General features: G+C 44.8%; 1 protein-coding gene across 4 annotated transcripts in view; it reads left to right on the forward strand.

Annotated features, from left to right (window-relative positions):
• The first annotated feature begins 9,845 nt into the window (after positions 1–9,845).
• Positions 9,846–23,986, forward strand: part of VCAN (versican) — a 108,291-nt gene continuing 94,150 nt past the window's right edge. For 2 of the 4 annotated variants that reach the window (XM_085212741.1, XM_085212742.1), the window contains exons 1-2: positions 10,245–10,304; positions 17,660–17,735. In XM_085212741.1, the coding sequence (XP_085068867.1) occupies positions 10,278–10,304; positions 17,660–17,735 (103 nt within the window). In that variant the 5' untranslated portion in view covers positions 10,245–10,277. Of the gene's footprint in view, positions 10,121–10,244; positions 10,305–17,659; positions 17,736–23,986 lie in introns of those variants that run through there. The other 2 variants (XM_085212743.1, XM_085212744.1) reach the window with 2 other exon arrangements.

Genomic DNA, 23,986 nt, shown 5'->3' on the forward strand with positions numbered 1-23,986 from the left:
AGAGTGCTTTCCCAAGAGCAGGGAGGCACAGGAAGGAGGCAGATATGCCACACATTCGTGAAAGACACATATAAGCAGAAGACACTGGGTATACTAGCTTTACAAGAAAGAAAGATCCTGTAAAGTTTTCCCTAGCTGCTTCTCCTTACCAGCCTCGCAGCATGGCAGAAATTGGGAAAAATAGCTTCACCTTACATCCATCCTGCATATCATACTCTTACTCACTTTATTTTTTCTCTCTCTTTTTTCCCTCCATCTTGTGTATCTGGATTGCATATAAGGAAACGATTGCAGTGCATGGCCACAACGACATAATTAGTATTTGTCCGTAAGGCACTGAATCTGTAGTATGGAGTGGTGTGCTGAAAGTCATCAGGATGATGCTGAAAGCAGCAGAATGGACTGGAGTATGTTAGGAAGTTTTAAAGGGCATTAATTCTGAGGGATATAGAATGCTCAAGGCAGAAATAGTCCAGTCCTCTGTGAATCAGAGTGAAATTACCACAGTAGTGTAAGAAGTGAAGAGTGATCAGCAGAAGCTGTATGTTGAGAGAGGTTTTGCTAGAGCCCACACAGACTCAAGCACCACAAAATAATTAAAACAAAAGCAGAACATTCTAAAAATAAAATAAATAAAATAAAATAAAATAAAATAAAGTTTGTGTTTCTATTTGAATCATAGATAGCTAAGGATGGAAAAGACCACTAGGATCATCTAGTCCAACCGTCAGCTCATCACCACCATGCCCACTAAACCACATCATGGCTTTAGGATTACTAAATTATTTCACAATGGGAAAATGAAGATGATCAGATGAAGAGGGACACAAGTGATGGGACAGTACAAGTATGGGTGGATATCTGACCGCAGTACAGATGGGGCAGTGTAAGTACCCCTGAACACACATTAAAGGATGTATGGATCTTCTCATAGTGTCCTCACGGGCATCCCTTGTGCCCCCTGAGCTACTCCAAGCTGTGTAAAAGAACCCACTGTTTGTCAGAAGCCAGGAAGCCTAGGCAGCCTCCAAGTGTGGAAAAGGCAACATTTCACTTATCTTCCCTCTCCTCTTCGAGCCCAGATGCTTTGCAAAACAAACAAGCTACATATCTACGTATCCTAGCCAAAGGCGGGTATCGGAGTGCACTCGCTGAAAGCCTCACTGTCTGGGGCAGCGAGATTCAGCACAGCTTGGCGGGGCTGCCCGTGAGCCTGCTGCTTGATTTATGTTTTCAGATGGAAACTATATGAAGCTCTTAGTTATGCCTGGTGTTCTGCCAAAATCAGTTTGACCTAAACTAGGCTTTATAGTAACTTAAAACACAAGGTGAAATGTCAAATAATCCTCAGCGAAACCTGGCTGCTGCTGCTGCTGCTGCTTCTTCTTCCTTTTCTCTTTTTAAAGAAAATGTACATTTACTTGAGCCAAACTCTGAATTTTTCACTCTTGTTAAACTCCCCCTGTGAAAGGAGAAGCTGGGAGGCCCACAGGTTTCAGCCTTGCCTTCTCTCACGGTGTACTTCTTGAGCCCGGCACCAAGGCAACAAGAGAGGAATGAGAGCTGAGCTGAACTGAAGGCTGTCTGTTTTCAATAACATGCACTATCTTTGGAGCAAAGGCTCCCTGATACATGCACAGGGTACAGCTGGGACGAGTTTCTGCAAAAACAGAAAAGAAACTACAGTGAGCTCTGCTTGCCTAAAGAGAAAAAAAAAAAAAAAAGAAAAAAAATTAAAATAAGAAAGCAAAGATGAGGGAATATTCACTGATCTGGCCTTTAAAAAATAATTTAAAATTACTTTTCTTCTTCCACCCCCCTCAGAGACCAAACAGCGCGGCCAGAACTGATGAGCAGCACCAGGGGCGAGTTAATTGCTGTAATTTGCAAGAAGGGAAGTGCCACCTAGCGGCCACTGGGACCGAAAACCCGCAACGAATCCTGCTTAAGGGCAGCGGGAGCGGTGGCTCCGAGCAGGCACAGCCTGACGGATGGGGAAAATACAGCCCAGAGAACCCAAGATGGATGTCCCGAGTGCAGATGCCTTCCTTTTAATTCTGTTTGGTTTACCAAATAGGAATTCCTCTCGGAAACCTCAACAAAGAGTGGATTAATGAGGACTCTAGCAGAGAGTGTTTGCTGTATAAGCAATTCCGAGCCTAAGTAAAGCAAGGGGCAAAGTCTGATGAGCGTTCAGTACCAAAGTCAAATTCTGACAGAAGTGGGCGAAAAATGCACCAGCTGCAGGTCAGCACAAAATGCTAACAGCCCTCAAACACTGGCCTGCTTATTTTCATTAAAAAGCAAACAGGGAGCAAAACAAACACATACTTTTTTCCCTGACTTTTGTCATTCTCTGGAGTTTATTTTGACACCCATTCTCCTTCAGCTACACTGCCTCCTGTTTTCTTCCTTTTCCATGGCACCTTGCTGTTCCTCACTCCTCTGCCTGTGCGAGGACAGACCTCCCCTGAAGCCAGGCCACTTTGTCTCTCACAGTGCTTCTGCCTTCCTGCATCCAGGTCATTTTGTGCTTTCATGCCCAGAAATGAAATGCAGGCCTCCCCCCCCAGGCTTCCTTCAGCTACTCTCTAAGAGCATTCTGGGGACACCCTGCCTCTTCTTGCAACATCCTGAGCCTGCAGTGATAAAGATTTGATCCGTGCAAGAGGGGAGGATAGCTTTTCCCTAAAGGACTCTGTTGAAACAGCTTGGTCATTGCTGCCATGCAGCAGCATTGTCCTAAGGACCAGCCAACGTTTACTTCACCATGAGTTATTGCTTCTGTGCTTTGGGATTTCCTCTAACTTACACACTCCCTATTACTTCGCTTTCCTGATAGGCCCCATGCAGTTTAGGGACGTGGAACAGTTAATGGGAACTAGCCAGAAAGCAGTCTGAAAAAGCAAACTCCTTGACCCTACCATTTCTCTCCTACCACACCAGGACCACCATAGCCACAGCTTCACCTGTGCATCTCATACATCTGTATGGGGAGGTTAAAAGCAAAGAGAAAGAAAAGGATCAAGCAGCTGCAGGCCTGCATTCCTCAAAATATCCTCTGCATGCAGTTAGGCATAAAAGCAAGGAAAAGAAATGGATCCTCTCTTAATTCAAGCAGATCCAAACCACCTCTCTGAAATAAAATACCAACCAGGTGAGTTTGTCTGTGTTCATTGTACTGCAGCCCTCTCCTTCCTTGGCTTGCAGGTCATGACTGCTGGCAGCATCAGTGGGAAGAGCCCATGCTGACTGCAAAGTACCCATAATGGCAGCAGATTTTGGCAGGTTCCAGGCAAGCTATACTGATGTGAGAGGCAGCCCCAGTATGAGAGCTCCTTATCTGCCCTGCAGCATGTCACCACCAGCATGGGATAGCACCAGCTGTTATCTCAGTGCTATGGGCACGGAGATGTTAGCTGCTGGGAGGGTTTGTGTAGAAGGTGTCCAGGGTGTTCAGGTTGAATTAGAGATGGCTGCACTCTGCACTGACCTATCAGTAGGTTCACTGGCACTAGCATGGAAAAATCTCTCAAAGTTTATGCTACTTTTGTCTGATTTTACACTAGAAGGCACATTTTTAGCTCCTATAGCCAACATTATGAACACTATAGTTGTTCTCCTTCTCCCCAGTCCTGGGAAACTTCGCTCATGATGATAAGAGGAAACATTTTACTAATACCTGGATCTCAGAAAAGCCTCATTTTATCCTTCCTTCAGCAGCTAGAAGATAACAGAAGCACGTGTCTTTGGGAGGCGATAGTGGGCAGAGTGCCCTGATTTCAGCCTGCACAGGCTTTTCAGCAGCACTGCCTGGTGCCTGGAGTTTAAGGTTGCCCCAAAGAGATATCCTTCCCTGCTCAGCTTGCCTGGAGTTCCAAATTTCCCCAAAGACTGAACCTCTGAAGCAATGAGATTGCTTCAAAAATGATGACCAACTTCCTCCCCTTGACTATTTCAGTTTGTGCATTAGGCCTTTGTGGTGAAACTGCTTCCTGCCTCCACAGCTTTCTCTGCTACCACAGCAATTCCTGCTTATTGTTAAATGCAAAATGGGCTTCTCCAGCATTACAGTTCTTTTAATTTCTTTTAAAAACACGCAGCAGAGCATAGCAGTTCTCCTCAGACCCATTCTCCTCAGAGAGGTGGCCTAGAGGCCAGCAGCATCAGTGGCAAGCAGAATGTAGAGCAGGAAAACACCAGAACTGCTGCAGGAGCTCTGAGCAGCCCTGCCTTCACACTCAGTCCTGTAGAGAGATGTTCTGTAGCAGAAAAGGTGGGTATACATATCCCTGTACCACTGTGTAAGACTGGTTGACATCAAGGAAACAATAGGTCTTCCATGGGGGACAATCCTGGCACTACCCCAAGAATTCTCTCAACTGCATATAAAACAACATAGCAAGAGGTATCTGCAAGCCTGTTGCCATTTTTATGTAAATTATTTGAAATTAATGTGTCACAGGAATTATCCTGGCCACATCTGAGAGTCAATCAGCAATACCAGGAATAGATCTGACTCCACTCCTTCCACTTTCTTGCACTCAATTCCTTGAGATGGGTTGGCTTTCTCTGTAGACATGGATCTCTCTCTTTTTACTTGCTTCCTAAAACCTTTCAAAATTTCTGTCTCTTTATTTCAGTCTTTCAATACTGGTCTTGAAGAGGAAAAGCAGAGACTTTCATGCACAATGGAGGACAAGAAAAGAAGCCTGTTGCCTAGCACTCTCCTGTTTTTAAGACCTTCCTTTTCCATTTTATCTCTTTTCTTCAAATGTGGCAAAGGGGAAGAAACTACTGACTGATACTTGTGGAGTCAGCGGGGTCTTTCTAGTGACTTCAGTGGGTTTAGAATTAATCTCATTGCTAATGTTTGTTATTGCATTAGTGAGGGATGAGAAGGCCCAGGAAAAAGAGATTAGTTAAGAAAATCTCTCTTGATCCGTTTCAGGAGCTCACCCTATCAGTGCAGAACCAGACCCAGCAAGCTTTTCTTTGCACAGTAGTGGTATCTTCATATAATACATTAAAAAAAAAAAAAAAAAAAAAAAAAAGTTATGAAAGACTCACTTCATTTGGTAACAGTAAGGGAACAAAACTACATTTGATTCTTTGGGATTACTTCTGCACTCAACCTCATGATGCAGCCACTGAGTTATCAAAATAAAAATAATGGTTGTCCAGAATGGAGTTTATCAGAGGAAGCCCAAGACAGCAGGGATTAGCACAACACTTGACTATGGCCCAGGCTGCCCCACGCTGATATGTTGCCTAGTTTCTTCCTCCTCACTTTCCTTGTACTGTGTTCACTCCTCACAGGGATCACTGTGGATAAGGACCTTGTTTGTGACCTGCTCACCCTAACAGCTCCTCCCCAAAATTGGAAAGCAACTGTTCCTTCAAGAGTCGGATCTGACTGCCCAAAGCAGACAGCTCTTCGAGCGCAGCTGGAAGATAAAGCCTGAAATCGTTTGCATATATGGGACAGAACCAAACACCACCAGCTTTTCAACATGGATTTCAGAGAGACTATCTGTGGAAACAGTGATGCCCTACATAAATGCAAATATCCCAGTGTGGCCCCTCACCCATAGCACTGGGGCAGAACTATCAGGGCAGTACAGAAAAGAGCATCAGAATTTAGGAGAAAAATGTAGGTGCAGGGCAGGGAGACTTTGCCACAGTCAAAGGCTGCTGACTTTGTGCCCTGCAGCTCCTCCTGACAAACACTGCTCTGGAAGCTGTCTATCTTTTTGTAGATAATGTGGTGTCTGAATCATTACATTTAACACAGAAATAATACCTAACCATCAATTATGGTTTGTTCTGATACCAAATGAAACACTCTATTCATAGTTTTTCATAGCTTAGTGCTCCCTCCTCAGCTACAGGAATACAGAGCATAAATAGGTGGAGAAGGGTTTTGCCACAAAAGAAACATTGACATAAGCCATCATGTGTTTCTTTCCAGAATATGGTTGTGCTCGCTTCTGCTAAAATTGACTTGAAGGTTTTTATTTTCTCTCTAAAAATTAGTGTGGCCATCAGAAAAGAGAACAACCGTCAAAGGCTTTTCTTAAATACAGCATGAAAACTCATTGAAGTCTATTGTCTCAAAAGAATTCACTGTTTCTGAAAATGCACTGGTTTGGATAATGGAATCACAGCAGAAACAGGAAGCAGTATACATTTCTTTACGATTACGAGGGACATCGGACCCATGCTTTCATTGTCAGTGCAGCTGGCACGTATGGCTTGTTGGTAGGTGGAAGGGCATGGAAAGTGGCTCCTCCAGAGTAGGTCAGCCAAATGGAGTAACTTTACAGGGACCTTTGATTTGCCTGAACTGACAGTGGTGCTGCTACTGGCATTCAAATCACATTATTTCTTTGAATTTTATGTCAGGCTTTTTGGACACAGCAGTTCGGAGAAAGAAAAAAAAAAAGGATAAAAAATCACAAGAAAAGACAAAGAAAATGTGATTGTCGAGTTGCAGAAGATAGGTCAAGAGAATCTATGTGAGATGAGGGAGATTTTCCTTGATAGTCTGCATTTCAGATTCATAATATTCTTTCAAGTGATGGGAAGCCTTTTTCTTCACAGATGCTCAGTTTGATATTTGCACATTGGCCAAAGCCACAGTCTAATTAATTTCAGATATTTCAAAACAATGGTTTCTCATAAAGAGCCATTTAGGGTCTGTGGTTCACATTTAAAATGATAATCACTGTTGAGTCAGTAACATAAAACCTGTGCTTAAAAAGTGTGTAATGAAAATAATATTTTTCATCATCTCTGGACAATAATGTAGCTAATAGGGCTTTTTCTTCCTCTAACAATATATGCTCTAGGAATGAGACCGCCTAAATATCTTCTCTTTGTTGGGTTTTCTCACACAAATCTGAACATCTGAAAACAATGATTTGTCATGGGAGACGTTTGGCAGCCCGAGCAAAGGTTTACTGTTTCTACTTTGCCTAAAATATTTACAGAGAAAAAATATCTGACATTCACAGTAAATCAGACAGCGTTTCAGGCCCCTGACAGAGCTCACGAGAGGAGAAAAGGAGCGCCTGTGTATGGGTGAATTTTTGGTTGAGGGCAGAAATGCGAGATCTGGAGGAAAAGGGGGAGAACGGAACGAGGCTGAAAGCACCCACAGGTAGTCCAGGTCTCCAACCTCCTCGCCTCTCCTGGGAGGCCCGAGCGCCTCCAGCCCCTTCCCTCGGAGAAAAACCCTTCGGACGTCTCAGCCAGGCGGCACACCTTCATGGCCTCCGCCTTTGTCTCACGGCCCCACCCAGCCGAGCCCCGCGCGGGGGGCACAGATCCTCGCCCCGCGGCTCCCCCCGCCGGGAAGGTGCGGGGAGGCAGCCCCGCACTCCCCCCCCCTCCACCGCCGGCCTCCGCCCCGGGGCCTCGAGGCTCCGCGGGGGCGCCGGGAGCTCCGCGCCGGAACCTGGCTGAACCCGGGGAGGGGGCGAGCGGGGCCGGGGAGGGGGCGCGGAGCCGGCGGCGGGAGGGGAGGAGGAGGAGGAGCGGGGGAAGGGGGTGGTTTCTGCAGCCTCCGCTTTCTTCCCGGCTCCCTGAATGAGCGGCTCGCTCGTCCGGTTCCCACCAGGACTCCGCCGCTTGGGGGGATCCAGTGGGGAAGAACGGGAGAATGGGTCCTGTACTTAAATAATCATCTCTTTCTCTTACCCGCCCTGGAAAATGAGACCAAGTGATCAGACCTAAAGCTGTTCTGCACTGAGGTAGCCCAGGGGTTAAAGCCTCATTGCTTTGTGGTGGTTACCGTGGGCAAAAGGTGTAACTTTACCATCTAAAAATCCTGGTCATACGCAGTGCCTGCGCCAGCTCTTTAGCTGGAGCATGGCACAGGAATAGCAGATGCCATTACTTGGGCAACTCAAACTGTGAGAAAATCTGCTGGGTTTGGAGAGAACAGGGAGGCACTGATCTCTCTTCCCTTCCTTTATCGGAAGAAACTCTCCAATCTCCAGTGAAGAGGTGAGGGGAGAAGCAAGACCAGAGGCAGCTTCTGCTTTGTGATAGATCCCCTCTGGCCTGCTGAGGCCGAGGGAAGGAGAATAGATGAAGCTGAATGAGAAAGGTGGTGGGAGCTGGAGGAGAGATCTGATCAAGTTTTGGTTGGGTCATGATGTCTCCTCACTTACAGTGACAAGAAGGAAAAATGCCTCATGTCCCAAGTTGCATTCCGCTTTCTTTCCTGTGGCCTGGGATGGCAGTAGGGTCCCACCACCTCCATTGGGAGCTGCAGTGTTGTGATGGGCCACAGGGGCTGGTACACAGGAGAGACTGATCCAGGCAGATGCTCGTGTTGCCCACAACTTCTCATAGTGCTCAATTAAAAGCATGAAGTGAACAAAGAAACTCACAGCATAGCTGGTGGAGGTTCAGTCCTTTGAGATGGGATCACCCAGGTAGCAGGGAACTGGAGGGCCTGTTGTCAGACAGGTGGGGATGTGGCTGTGGTAATGGGCATTGGCCACTCCTTGCAGCCCTTTCTAACAAGGGAGCAGTTGTGGGTTCCCCTTGTCTAAAGAAGGAAAAGCAGCAAACTCTGAGAAGGTGTGATAAGGATTTCATGCCACAGTCCAGCTTCATCACCCAAACCTGAGCTGCTCTGATCCACCAGGTCTCTGTTTCCCTGTTTGGCTGTCATCTCCTTTGCCTCCCATTCCTCCAGCCTGGCATGGAGGGCTGTTTGGAAACAAGGGGTCTGGGCTGTCAGCAAAGCTCCAGGGATGGAGGGGGGGGGGGGGAAGGGTGGAACAGTAAGGGTGACACTGGAGGAAAACCCCTCCTGCTCACTGCTGGCGATGCTATCTAGGGCTGCCAGAAACATGACTGGAGTGGCGGATCAGATGCACCTATTTCTCCAGGCGTCTCTTTCCTGGCTGCAGATTTGCACCATCCTGGAGGAGGGGGCTGTGGCATATGCTGCTGCCTGACCTTGTGCTAGGTTGGTGAGCCCTAAGTTCTGCCACATAGTGAGATAGGTATATTTTGCTGCCTGAGAAGCATAACTGACACTTTATTAACTGGTGAAAGTCCCCTTTTGAAGGGTAGTTTAGAGTTCTGCTTATGACTTCATCTCCAAGAGGTCTGGACAGAAAATGCAAAGGCTAATCTTAAGGTGCAAAAAAAAAAAAAAAAGAAAGAAAAAAAAAAGAAAAAAAAGAAAAGAAAAAAGAAAGAAAGAAAGAAGGAAAGAAAGAAAGGAAAGAAAGGAAGAAAGGAAAGAGAGAAAGAAAGAGAGAAAAAGAAGAGAAAGAAAGAAAGAAAAGTGCTTGGAGATGTGTAAAACAAAACTAGGGTGGAGAAGCTTGGCTCAAGAGGCTGCCGATGCGAGGCTGCCTGTGAATTGGCAGCGCTAGGGGAAGTTTGGAACAATCACCCATATATTCTTTTATTGCAGACTGTGCTGAGACTGGGGAGGCAGAGGGAAAAAGGGATTTTGGTCCCAGCCACTTTCCCCACTGCATCCGACTCCGGGAGCCAGAGCGGAGGAGGTCTCCCCATTCTCTCCCCGGTTAATTGTTTAATTGGGGAACAATGCTCCTTTCGCGCCCGCCTGCCCCTCTCTGCGGGGCTGATGCCGGTGAGCGGAGGGACCCGTGCGGGGCTCCCCGGCTCTCGGGGGGCTACGGGACCCCTGCGTTGCCCGCGGGGGCTGCGCGGCGCGGGGGCGGCGCGGAGCCGGGGTCTCTCCCGCGCCCAGCTGCTGGCTGCGGGAGCTTTGCAATCGCGAGGAGGCTCTGGTGGAGCCTGAGAACCCTCCTCTCGCCCAGCCAGCGCCCCTCCTCTGCAGCGCTGACGGTACAACGATATAATAATGATGGGTGGCTGAGGCTCGCATTTGAACTTGCATGCGAGCTCCGTGTGCCCGCAGCTCGGCACGGCTCGCAGGCAGGTGCTGCCGGTGGTAAGGGAGGGAGGGGAGGCTTGGGACGAAGGGGAGACCCCCGGAACCAGCACCTCCTTCCAGCACCAACCAGGGAATTTACTCTTTCATGCGGCCACTTGGATCTCTGGACTAGCCTGGCCACCGCGTTGTGATTTTTTTTGCAATCTCTGCAATACGCTACCTTTTAAGGTAACTATAACTCTTTTTAACGCGCTTTCCCCTCACCCCCTCCTTTACGTGTGGTCTCTGGCAAACACCTAGCGTGAGGTTTAAAGCGATCGTTTCGCTGTCGGTACCTGTAAGGACAAAGAGTTGAACGGGAAACCTTAAGCGGGAGAGGATAGTAATGATTGATGATTTTAAACAACCTGGGGTAAGTTCAGCGACAGCCGGAGGAGAGGAGAAGGGATGCCCGGGCACCCAACGAAACCCCTCGGTGCAAAGAGGAGAACAAAGAGAAATGGGCAATTTTGGGGTGGGTGCCCCAGCAGAAGTCTTCGTACCGGTTGCTCGGGAAGGTAGAGCTGCACCTTGGTGTGCGATGGGGCACTTTCTCGACGGGAGGAGAAAGAAGGAAGCTATTTCCTACGGGTACTGCAGACACAAAGCGCTCGTGCAGCAGGAGCAGGGAATGGCCAGAGGGAACCTTTCCGGCCACCAGGTTTCCTTGCGTTGGAAAAGCGTGCGCTCAGCCTCCTCCGCCCTTGTGTGCTCCCCACATCCGACCCCACCCCCCACCTCCTTTTTTTTCCTCCTTTTTTCTTTCTTTCTCTTTTGTCTTTACTTCTTTCTTCTTTTTAATTTAATTTTTTTTTTTTTCTCCCGTGTTTCTGGAAAGCTTCTGCCAGGGCAGAGTGGGGCAGAGGCGCTCGGGTAGCAGCATCTATTCGGAGGAGCCGGAGAACAGGCACCGTCCGAACCACATTTCCACGGCCGGGAGGGGTTGGCAAGGGGACGCGGAGAGAGACCGCGGGGTCAGCGGAGCAAAGCAACGCCTCTAAAGGCACGGACGGCTCTCGAGGGCACGGGGCACTGCTTTCCCCCGCCGCCCCTCGGCTTTTCGCCTTTGTGTCACAAAGAAAGTGAGAGAGCATCGCGGAAGGAATTAAGGGAGTTCCGACGGCGGGAAAAAGAGGGTCTGTGTGTGCGGTGGGTGTGTAAGGGGGGCTTGCAGGAGGGTCGGGCACCCACTGCAGGGGATGGGGCCCCGCGTACAACCTCTGTCCCTCCATCCGCCCCCACGGGCGGCCCCGAGGTGACTCCGCCACACAAAGGGGCGACGGGGCGCGGGCCAGCCCTCATTGTCCCACTTGTCACGTCCTCTCGGCCACCCCCATTCCCTTCGGGCACAGGGATTAAGACCCAAAAGCATTTTTTTTCTTTTTTTTCCTCCTTTTTTTTTTTTTTTTTTTTTTCTTTTCCTCCTTTTTAAAGGAATGAAACGTGTTGCAGAAACCCATCCCAGGACAACTAGAGTGTAAATGTTGGGTGTTTTTTCTTTTAGAAGAAAAAAAAAAAAAAAAAGAAGGGAGAAAGAAGGAAGTTTCCTTCCAAAAGGGGATGAGTAAGACTTGGCTGCGGGCGGGGAGCGCTGGCTGCGGCGGCAGGGCGGACCCCGGGGACGTGCGGATGGCCGGAGCGGGGGCAGCCAGCGGGGCTCACCAGCAGCGCGCTGAAGCCGCGCCCGGGGCCCTCTCCCAAAGAGCTCCCTCCCCCGGGTGCCGAGAGCGGCCGCACGGCCGTACACCGCGGCGGGGCCGGGTGGGGGTCCCGATGCCACCGGGCGCGGCTCCGCCGCTCTCGAGGAACGGGACGGGACGAGGAGCGGCGGCAGCATTATGGCGCCCCCTGGCGGCGACCGGCGACGGGGCGGGGAGCTGTGGTTGTATGAGTGTTTAATTTCCCGCCAGCGGCGTTGCTCACGTTCGGGAGGAGAATGGAGAATGATAACGGGGATAAAATGGTCGCCGAGCGCCGACGGGTGGGCGCGGTGTGACAGCAGGGCGGCACTGCCGTGAGGCGGGGCGGAGAACGGCGCCTTTCCCGCCTCCGGCGAGGGCTGCTAGTGCGGGGCGGGCTCGTGCCTGCTGTGGGGCCGCGGGGCCGTGAGGACCCTTCGGAGCTGCTCCGAGTCAGCCGTCGGGGCACTGCTGGCACAGCAGCCGCCGTCGTGCGCTTTGTTTCTGAGAGCCCTGCTTTTATGCACTGAGGGGTAACGTATCCTGTGTCGGTAACGGCTTTCACAGACCGAGCCAAGCGCTCCCTCTGCGGAGAGGCGGACATGTTGTGTGAGCGCCTCAGTGCCCACCTCATGGCTGCAGCGCCTGTCCCTGCCTGTCCTGTCCTGCTGCCTTCTGCACTGAGGGTACCCGGGGAAGCACGACCTCAACTTCCCAAAGTGCCTAGTAGCTGAGGCTCAGGCCAGGTGCACTCAGCTCTGCCCGAAGGTGCTGGGAGAGGTGGGCAGAGTTGAGTGAGGCTGAGCTGCCCTGCTTTCCTCGGACAGCTTCCCAACACCTCTCTGCAGAGCTGCCTGCCAGCCCAGAGCTGCTTCTGGCTTAAATTAGCGCAGGCCTGGAGAGATGTCCTGAGGCAGCAGCAGGTTGCTCACAGCTGCCAGCACGGGGATTACTAGAATACTCTGTGCTCTGGTCAGTCTCCCATTTGTGCTGCTGTTTGGGGCCGCAGACTGTGCTGCTTGCCCGTGGGGGTAGGGGAGTGCCTCTTGGGCACAAGGTGAGGATGCAGCAGATGCCCCACAGCCTTTTTGAGGACTATAGGAATACCTTTGGAAGTGATAACAGGCCCAGCAGATGACGATGATGAATTAGATGGAAGCCAGGACAACCATGAGACAACACAGTGTGCTGATTAATCACAAGGCAGAGATGCAGCGAAACTAGCAAAGTCAACTGAACGGCACTTACAGTAAAGCTGGTATGTGTCTGCAGTTAACAGTCAGAGGGCATGAAAGGATCAAAAGTCTGCCAGCAAAAAAGAAAGTGCAGAGCCTCCAAAACAGACATCAGCTGAGAATGTCCCAGTGCCCGGTGGTCAGGAGGCAATAGGAAGGGCACTGCATCTGGGCTGCACAGGAAAGTTATACAGTTACTGTTTTTCCCATTAGCAGGTATGGCAACTTCGACTTATGACTCTAGTGTCAGGTTCTCTTAGATTTCTCCTCCTCCCCCTTCCCCCCTCTCCCCCCCCTTTTTTTTTTTTTAATTATTCTTTCTTGGTATGAACCTTACTTCATTATACAGGCAAGGAGCAGAGACTACTTTCTTCATACTCAACATACAACTCTGCATCTCATACAACTGCAGAACTTGTGCTGAATCAGTCTCGGTGTGACCTGAGAAGCTGCAGCCTTTTATGACACTGTTACCTCTATGACAGTAGTTAATTTCTCATTTTTCCAACTTTAGGGAAACCTTTTGTGTGGTACGTCTGTCTGTCCCACTCCAGGACAATTGACAGAATTCGTAACCTGTAATTAGAGACATGATGTTCTCCCACCTGGTTCAATTAGAATAGCATTGGTGTGAGATCAAGCTTGCACTGTAAACTAAGCACAAGCTGGAATTTGATCAAAACTTACTGCTCCTATGACATTCTGCTGTTGTAGATGAAGGAGCAGCGCCTGCAAAAGTAAGAGCTCTGTTCTCTGCCCAGAGGGAGAACCTCCACCGTTAGTTTTCAGAAATACAAAGTTTGGTGTCTTTTGCTTAAAACTCAGATCTGCATCCAGTTTAGAAATGTGATGCAAATGACTGCTGTGATGTGCAGCAACTCCGAATGAAATGGACCAGTCCAGTTGGACTCCTGCCAGCGGGCAACCTGAGTGTGGTCACATGAAGTAAGATACTTTTTTTTTTAAATAGGAGGTGGAAATTAAACACTTTCTCAAATCATGCAGCCTTTAGTTGGCAGGACTTTCTTGCTCTGTCTTCAGTGTTACGGCTTTCTCTTCCTCTAGGTGCAGCAATACCAAGGGGAAAAAAAAAAAAAACTCATGGAGAAGGTATGACTGGAAAGAGCTTGGCAATTTACTGCATATGCTGCAGCCAGCCAGCAGAGGCTTTTGTAGAAGGCAGGACTAGAAATACAAGCCATTCTTAAAGCAAAGATTTTGTTGCAGGAGCAGTCCCATCTGATCATAGTTTCCAGAGTGGCTGAGGTACTGGTTGCTAGCAGGCTCCTCTGCCTTGTGGACTGCATTTGAGGGAGATTGGTGCATGCCAGGAGAGGCCCATGTGCTCTTTCCAGGCTGGGCTGGGTGTTGCTGTTTACATCTGCCCATTGTTTCTCAGACAGGGTAACAGGGCATTTTCACATTTAATTCTGGCAGCTGTAGTAGAGCAGCACTTTGTAACCCAAGAGTGTTTATAGGAACCCATGGAGGACCAGGCTGTGAAAACTCTCATGCATGGCATATTGCATGGCAGTTGTGCTCGTGATGCTCATGAACCCAAGAGTTGAACCCTTCCCCCAGCATTTTTCATTGCTTAAATGCCTGATGGTGGAGGAGATTTAGAAAATTGTGTAAGAGGAGATTTTTGAAGTGTTGGATGGGGATTTTTGGCAGGTGTCTCATATTAAGCTCTGTGGTCATGTACAGTACATTTTGGATTTTTTTATTTTTTATTTTTTAGCTGTGTGAGCTCTTACTGTAGCAAATATAATTTCATCAGTCCTCATCACAAGGCCAAGTGAAGATCTCAACCATGAGTGTTCTAATGGTTTGATACCATCTGGTCCTCAGCAGTCACAAGGAAGCCATCTCTCTGCAATTGTCTTTTCTGTTTCCACATTTCATTTTAAGTATGTGTAGTTTTGTTTTTTTTTTTATTCGGTGGCTGAAAGCTGAAGATGTTTTTACATTGAGATTCCTCAAACTGTGTTAAGAATTCCGTTACCAGCATTGTGCTGGATGCATGGCACTCTGTGTTTGTGTGCAAGATGGGCAGGAACGAGAAGATGAGATCTTTCATATACCAATTGCAGCTGACTCTCAGCAGCTCTGCAATATGGTGGCAGGTCTGGTGGAATTACCCACGTGTGGGACTGGTTGAACCACTTTGTGTCACAGTACTCCAGTGAGTTTCTGGGGACACAAGACCTTGCACGGGTACATGTTGTCCACTGACAGAGGGGCAGCTACTGTAGAGGAGTGTGCAACCCACCCCGCTTAGGTGCTGCATACCTGTCTTCTGGAAAGTCATTTGTTCCTTTTCCATTGTGAATTTGTTTGATCCCATTGTCCAGTTCCCTTGTTTCTCATCTCAAAAGCCACAGTTGCCTATTGAGGGAGAAGGGATGTGTAGTGCATGGGTAAACATGGAAAGCTACACTTGTAAATAGTTTGTTCTAGATTTTTGTTTAGCTGTTGATGCAGCCAGTGTGTGACACATGGGTTCCAGCTCACAAGGGCTGGAACTACCATGTCTTCAGAAAGGCCAGAGCTTTTGCATTCACCGTCTTTGAGGTTGGAGAATACTGCAAATCTCCTTTGTGTGCTGCCTTCACAGTACTTGTGTTGCTACAGGAACTAGTTGGCAGAGGCCTGGGTGTTTTACAGTGGTTTCAGGACACAAAGGTGCTTGAAACATCTTCTGCTTTGAGCATATCTGCAGTCTCACAGTGACCTCTCATTTTCTGAGATGTTGTGTAATAACAGGGATCACTTGAGCGTTTATCAAAGAAAATATGTGGCTGCTTTTATTTGAAAATTGTCCCACTGCATTCAAAGCACTCTGATGTCTGCAGCTCTTACCAAGTGCAACCTTCTTATTCTTGACAGTGTTCTATGAACATAGTATTCTGAGGCACAGTATAGATTTTTAAAGTTAGTTGTGAAATAAACATTTGTATTCTCCATTTGCTGCTTTGCTTGTGTTAGTTGGGAGAAAGATAAAACCAGCCAGTCAGTATTTGAATCCTCAGAAAAAACTTAGTGGAGGATGGGGCTCAAACTGAATAAAGTCAGAGACGTCTTGGTTCTTGTTTGGGACTCACTCATAAAAAGTGCAGTTTCTGTGAGGTTAATATTGCCAGATCAGTGATATCACATCATGCTGTGAGCTCTGTCAAATGGATGAACAGAGATGAGGCGTCTTTGGCAACATGCAGCCTGCTCCATGGAAAGCAGCTGTATTCTTTCCTCCACGCCCTGGGAATAGGTTGCAGCATATGTTTCCCAGTGCAACCAGCCAGCCCTGGCCATCTGCATATGGGGAATGAAAATGTCTTGGATTTTCAACCCTTTTGGGTGGGAATTTTGAGCATGATGCTGCTATGTTAGAGACTGCCTCACTGGAAAGTCTTCATTTGAGATGTTTTGCGTCTTTTCTGAGCCATTCAGTGCTTACGGATCAGGTGCCAATTCACACAGATTCATGTGAAGTATGGGCTGCAGCTGTTATCGGTGTAATGAATTTTCCTGATTACACATCATCAGTAATTTTTTTTGAAGAAGTTACTCCGCGTGTTTCACTTTTGTGTTCATAAGTATAGCTTATGGAGATTTGTGGGTTTGTTAGCTAAGGCTTTAACCCTACAATGTTACATATAAATACTAAATAACTAAAATGCTAATGTAAAAAATGGCAGAAAATGTATAAGTAATACATTAAGCAATAAGCAATAACATAGATCTCTTTAATCCCTATTTTGCTGTTCAGGTGTAATCTATCTAGAGTTCAGGTTGCTTGCCTATTTCCGAGCCAGGTAGTATATTTTGACAGCAGTATCAGGAAACTCACTGTTCTGTGATTTAAAACTTTTCAAGGGCACTTGACAAGTCATTGCTGAGAGCTATTCCTTATGATGCCTCAGTAGTGCATTTGTATAAATGTGTGGGGAAGGAACTGTTTTTAAAAGCATGGTGGTGGTGGATCGGTGGATGGGCTAACTTATCTTAGTGGTCTTTTCCAACCTTAATGATTCTATGTTTCCAATAACTGACATTTATGGGAATTGTGGTGGTTTTGCTAGAATGCTTCTTAAGTTTGCAGGATAATTGCAGATGTGTAATTAGCAACTGGAATAAAAATGAGAACATACCATTATGAACATGCAATGTACTATGTCTGTGTTATATATGTTTTCAGCTGTTAGAGCATGGAGCCTGTAAAAGAAGCAATAAGCAAACATAAAGGGGACTGTCACATTTGTTTATTACTGCAGACTCAGTAAACTAAAATTCGTTATGAATTAGTATTTTATAGTCATTACAATCTATATTACATTGCCACTATAATAAATCTCCACTATGAAATAATACATATAGCAATTTTAAAGCAGGACGTTTGTAGATGGAAAGGGTCATAGTGCATAGTGCAGATGTTGATTCATGCTCAGAATTCATGAAGTTGTTGTGGGAGCCTCTTTTCAAACTAAGGTTATTTGCTGATGCTAATTGATAGGGCAGTCTGTGTTATGGATGCAGAGCTTCCTGGAGGCTGCATCTGAATTGGCAGCTCTACAGGAGGAAGAAGTCATCATGTTGTACGTACAGACTGCTGTTGCTGTGTGGTATCAGATTTAAAACCATGTATAAAATGGTGAAGATCACAATATTATTATTCACTGTCCTGCTGAACGTCATTTTTTGAGCTCACAACTGCTTCCAGTATCAACCAGTGATGAATAGAGTTGCACTGACTTGCTGCACTTTGTGGACTCAGTGTTAAACTAACCATTTATTCTGTTTCTCTTTATTTGTAGGCAAAGATGTTGCTAAATATAAAAAGCATCATATGGATGTGCTCTACGTTAGCTATAATTTATATGCTACCTAAAGGTAAGTCTGTTATGCATGGAATAATTTATTAAAATTCATTCCAGCGACAGCGGGAAGCAGCACAGTCCAATTGGGAAAGTATTTCCCAGGACTGGGGAAATGTGTTTTCTGATTTTATCTCTGTACTGTGTAACTAATTTTGTTCCTGTTTTCTCCCTTTTGCCTACTGATTTACACAGAAAACTTCTGGTGGGTGAGCATGTTTTTGGCAAGGTTTTTACACACTGCTTGTGTCTCCTGAGGTTTGTCAGTGCCATTACTATAATTCAAGTAATGATAAAGACAGTGTGATAATGTGATAAAGACAGTGTGATAATGTGATAAAGACATTAGAAAGCATAAAGATAAAGATAAAGTGAAACAGCTTGCCTTCTTCAAATGTTCACGAATATGACTTAACTGCTTTAACCTCTGTTTGTGAAATGTTGGACCTGTTCGTCAGATATGTCTCACACCTTCGTTTGGCAAGGCCTACAGAGGAGTTCCCCTGCATGGGTGAAGTGGGGACTACTGGGAGGGGATAGTTTTGGTGAAAGGCAAACAGTTTCATGAGGACTTCAGCAGTGAGAAGTGCCAGTAGATGAGAGCAAGAGCAGCTTACTGCTACAGACCTAGTCAGGCTGCAGAGGTCGCAAATTAAGTGGGGGAGAGTCTTGGGTCTACAGGAACACCTGTTCTGCACACCTGCCAGTCAGATCCCAATGCATGCACTCATGTAATTGATGTGACAGCAGCCTTATGAGTTTGTATGTCTCTGACACTCTCTATATTCAGGGTGAAAAGTGCCACATACAAGTGAGATATGGAGGAACCAAGAACCCCAGTCCCTGCCTGCCTCTGTGACAACTGAAGAATGAGCCTAAGGAGATTTGCATTTGGGGTGTGCAGTGTGTCTGCCAGACCCTCCATGGTGGGGGCTGCTGTAAGGCCAAGCTGGTTGGAAGCTGTGGCAAGCTCCTGGCTGTTGGGGCCTGGAACAGAAACATCTTAAAGCAGCTGCAGGTCTTAGTTTTGGGTTGAAAGTAGGAGCCCTGTTTACTTCTCATGGTGATTACGTGTTAATGCTGAAGTACATATTCATATATGATTGCTATGGTTTGAAACTTTTGACTCAAAATTAGTAGGGAGCAGGTTCCTACAGCAGCTACACACTCTGAAAATTGGAATGATGGTTTTCCCAAGCCTCAAATCAAGACAATTTTTATTCTACTTTCTTCTCAGAAGCCTTTGGAAAATCAGATATACTCTTTATACTTTCCTTTTTTTTTTTTTTACTTTTATATATTTATTTATTAGCTCTTATACTGTGTATAGCAAAGTTCTTTCTTAGGTAGTTTTTCATGTAAGATAAAAACTATTGTTCTTAAGTGCTGACTTTAGAAGAAAAGATGGTGGGCTTTTTTTTTTTTTTTTTTTTCTTCACTCAGGTTGGGAGCACTATCCTTCTCTGTTTCCTGTCATCCCTTCCTCCTTAAATCTAGTTTTGTTTCTCCATTCTTTGCTAAACACGCAGCAGACCAAGACAATTAGAAGACATTCTTAGAGAAAAAGGACTCAAAGCTTAGGGAGAGACAAGGCGCTAAAACTAAGCTTCCTTTTCTCATTTATTGAGGGCTGAGACTCATTTGGTTATTAAATGTCAAGCTTTTGTTTTTTTTTCCCCTCCCATTTCACTCAGTAAAATGTCTGTAAATGTACACTGATGTACAGCTCTTGGATCTGCAGGCATTTAATTATTTGTTCATATGAAGTATTCTGGAAGGCAGAGCAAGTGATTGTCAAAAGAAATCATGGACTAACAATGTCAGTTTACATAGGGAACTTAAAAAATATTATTTGATAAGTTGTAGCATTATTAGTCAGCTTTAAAATGGAGTAAATGCTTGTACATCACTCATGTGATAAGAGGTATGAAGTTAAGATTTAACCTGATAATCAACCTTTGGGTGGATAGCGTGTGAGAAGAGAATAAGCAAGACAAGTGAATCTGACATTATATGTAAAGCTGACATTTCTATTACAACCTATTGAAAATCTGACCATGTTTATTTAGGGCATAATTCAATGGTCAGTCTAATCTCACGTACATCATTTAGCACTACATCGGGTAGTTCTGCCCCTTCTCCGTACCCTGGTGCTGGCTGACATGTATTTCTTTGTGTTGACAGTACTTATGGGAATATCTGTCCAGCTCTGTCAGGTAAATGACTTATATGAAAGACATCGGATAACCCTTTTTGCAAGGTAGTATTCAGCTGGATCAGATCTTTGATCTGCCTCACTGATTTACGCAATTGCCTGAGCTAGTAGAATTAGGGAATTAGGAGTGCATCAATGTTTGTGGAGAGGTGAGACTGACTGGTAGAGCAAGGAATGACACCATTAGGTGTCCCTCAGCTTACTCCACCTATCATCACCTCTGAAATTGTTTATAAATGGTTCGTGTGACTTCCAGAAAAAGAATTTCAAGAACACAAACAAGTTTTCTGTGAATGTCCTGGTGTGGTCATCTCAAGAATATAGACCAAGTTCTGATCTGTTCTTATTCACTTGAAATTTTTGGAAGAAGTGCAGAAAAACCTTCGTGTACCTATAAATACACTGTGGACTTCACAGGTTTTATTTTTGAAGTTGAGTATCACACTTTAGACACAGAGATTCTCAAATGGGAAATACTTCAGAATATGGTCCTGCTGAAGAGGACAAAGATGAGGTAAACTTTAATGTGAATCAATCCAATAGAGTCTGGGCTTGATCCATCTTTCTGTTCTGTAGAAATAATAGTAAGTTTATGTAATAACTTTTCTGAGGATGAATATTACAAGGTCACAGACAAACCTTTCCAGTCCTGCTATTTAGAACAAAAAGAAAGAAAAAAAAACCTTTAAAATAAAATCTCTATTTGCATTTGAAAAGTTGGACAGGAATTTCTTACATTTCAATTTTTTTATTTTTTATTTTTTTTAAATCCTGAATTTGAATGCAATATTGATGCTTTGAAATCTTTTGTGAAACACAGATTCCCAGATTCCCATGCTTTCTGTTCCCAAAATGGGTTTGGTTAGCCATATGGGCTAATTGAATAGTCACTTGCCTATGATTAATGGCAGTGTTTCCTTTTGGGTAAAACTGTTCTGAAAGCTTAGAATCATTCCTTTGAAATTCATATAGGAAATTTGTCAAAATCAACAATTATTTTATGAAAGAAATAAGCTTTGGCGAGTCGGCATTTTCTGCTAGGAAAAATGTTATGTTGAAAACATTAAACATCAATTGAGAATACTAATGTTTGAAAACTTGTACTGTTTAGAGGCTAACCTTACTGTACAGTCTGCTCAGCACTGTTCTCTAATCATCTGTCATTCAGTCTGATGTTTGATGTTTTTGGCATCATTGATTCAGTTGCTTGCTGTAGCTTCTTCCTAAGCGCTTCCTTTTCTCTTCGAGTAGCTCCAAAAGGCTTTCTTTGGAAGTTCCCCCAAACACTCCTTTTTAAAAAACAGCAAACAAAGTTATTAATTCTGGAATCCAAGAGATTAGTTAGATTATAGAATCACAGAATAGTCAAGGTTGGAAAAACCTCCAAGATTATCTAAACCAACCATCCACCTATCATCAATATTGCCTTACCAAAGCATGCTCCTTAGTGCAACATCTAAACATGTTCATCTAAACGTGTTTCTTGAACATATCCAGGGCTGTGACTCCACCATCTCCCTGGGCAGCCGGTGCCCAGCCAGTACCTGACCATGCTTTGATAGAAGTCTTTCTTGATATCCAACCTGAACCTTCTCTGATGCAACTTGAGGCCATTCCCCCTTGTCCTATTGCTAGTTATATGGTAGCAGAGGCTGATCCCCATCTTGCTGCAGCCTCCTTTCAGGCAGCTGTAGAGAGTGTTAAGGTCTTCCCTGTGCCTGCTCTTTTCCAGACTGAACAATCCCAGTTCCCTCAGCCACTCTTCATGAGACTTGTGCTCCAGACCCCTCACCAGTTTCATTGCCCTTCTCTGGACGACATGCTGTGGTGCATGTGAAGGATTAATGATAGAAGTTCATGAGCAAGGTTTACACCTACTCCTAGCCTGCAATTTACTCACTTTGAACTAGCTAGTGTTACAATTCTCTAGTTTACAAGCTGGACCCTATGATTATGATCATTGTTGAAGTTTACCTCGCTCATTATAAACTACTATTTATCATGTCATGAATAAGTGTGTTTTTGTGAAAGCCCTATAATCCAGAAGAGAATATAAACATCTTAGGTCACAGTATGTGATAATGTCCTTTTGAAGGTACAAATAATATACATCAACGTGGCATCTCATGTTACTGTTGTATATGCTATAAAACACGTGTGCTTGCTTATAATATTTGCACATCTGTATGCATGTTACACTGAGTTTGGCAGCTGGAATTTATGTTTTTCTGGCAGAATGATTTTCTTGCAGAATATGACAATAATTGTTTTTTCATTACTTTGACTCCTTTTCTTACTCTGTATCTTAAGACTGCAGATTACCTTGTAAAGAACTTGAGTGAAGACCTTATTGGTCTTGGTCTTCTGCTGCCTCTGCTATCAAAATTTCATACAAGTTTGTAAAAGCTGTGCATTAAGTTTTAGTTTTTCAGTATCTTTATTAAAGAAAAGAGGGTTAATGAAAAGACATCTCTTAGGCTCAGTATTAGTAGTTAGAATAACAATACATAATTTCATTGGTCTTTGCAATTGTTCTTGACAGGAAATATATCCTATAAGTAAGTTGATTATAAAAAATTGCACAAAGAATTCTAAGGAACTGCTTTGTGCTCAATCAAGAAGTAGTTTGTGTCCAACTTCAAGAGAAACATATAAAAATATATGCCATTGGTAAGATAAGGCATCTAGAGAAAAATATTCACATGTACTGTCATCTCCATGATAAACTGATTAAAATGTCTTAGCTTTAGGTTTGGGGAACATGCAACATTGTTTAGTCTGTGAAAACCCTATCCTCACAGGACTGTTTTCTGTCAAGGCACTGTATGAGAAAAATCTTCATTCTGTTCCTGCTTCTTATTCTGATATTGAAGTTATTTAATTTTTAAATTGAGGATGACATAAAAACCAAGCTGCTAAGACACAGAGAGTCTGCTGATAACCTGTCTGCATGTCATGCTCTAGGCTTGAATCTGCTGTCCTATCATCTAGTACAGGGCTCTCATTGACTTTACTGGCAGTTCTTGAAAGATAGATCTGTAGCCACATTACTTGGACTTAACTGTGTATTTTGTTTCTTTATAGTCTATGTATTTTCCCTAAGGACTTAAATATGCTCAAGAGTGATGCATTTTAGTTAGTAACAGAAAAGAATGCTCATATTAATTGCCAGACAGTTTAGTCATATCAAAACTATATCTCATTTAAGAGTGTTATCTGTGTTTTAGGTTTTACTTGGGTAGGTGAAGATGTGGTATGAAACCACATTCAGTACTAGGATTGCTCTTCACTGATGATTGGGTAAATACCTGCTTTTCTCAGCTCATGTTCAGATTTACAATCAATTACAAAATATTTCGTTTGCATTTTGTTGACCGCATCCCTTCTAAGGTGCAGTCTGCCTCAACTAGCTTGGACTACTCAAGAAACCAAGTTTTTTGAAACTGCACAGGAATATCTCCTAATATTCAATACTAAAAAACTTCTTTTTTCAGTAAAGTATATTTTCTTCCCTTTTCTCATCTGCTAGTCAAAACAGAGTGCTTTTAAAAGCACTTGATAGTGCTTTCTACAGCTAGATGAGTTTGTAGGTATAGTTTTTCCCTTATTCTTGGATGTAGTCCAGTTTAGGGTAGATCTAATTTGCATATCATTATGATATCTGTTTGCTATCAAGGGCTTCATTCTACTGATGAGTTGACACAAATTCTGAAGAGGAAATTTCCTCAGGGTTTGGTACTGATATTCCAGATCACACATAACCGAAAACAACTCCTTTGAAAGTTTATTAAAATTCTGTCAGTCAGCGTAATTATAACTAGATCATTTTTCATTTAAAAAGTTCCTGTAATGTATATAGATGACAAGAGATCATAATAAAAACTAAATATTTTGAAACTGATTTTAATCTCCCACCTGTGCGATTTGGAGTTTTTCCATCACAACTGGTAGGATTGAGTATTCATTCTATTTCTTTAGCTCTACCCAACTGTAATTAAATAAAGTTCCAAGAAATTAAAGGTGATATAAGAGTTAGTGATGTTTTCCTACTG

This window comes from Meleagris gallopavo, chromosome Z (assembly GCF_905368555.1).
Source record: "Meleagris gallopavo chromosome Z, MGAL_WU_HG_1.1, whole genome shotgun sequence".
NCBI classification, from domain to species: domain Eukaryota; kingdom Metazoa; phylum Chordata; class Aves; order Galliformes; family Phasianidae; genus Meleagris; species Meleagris gallopavo.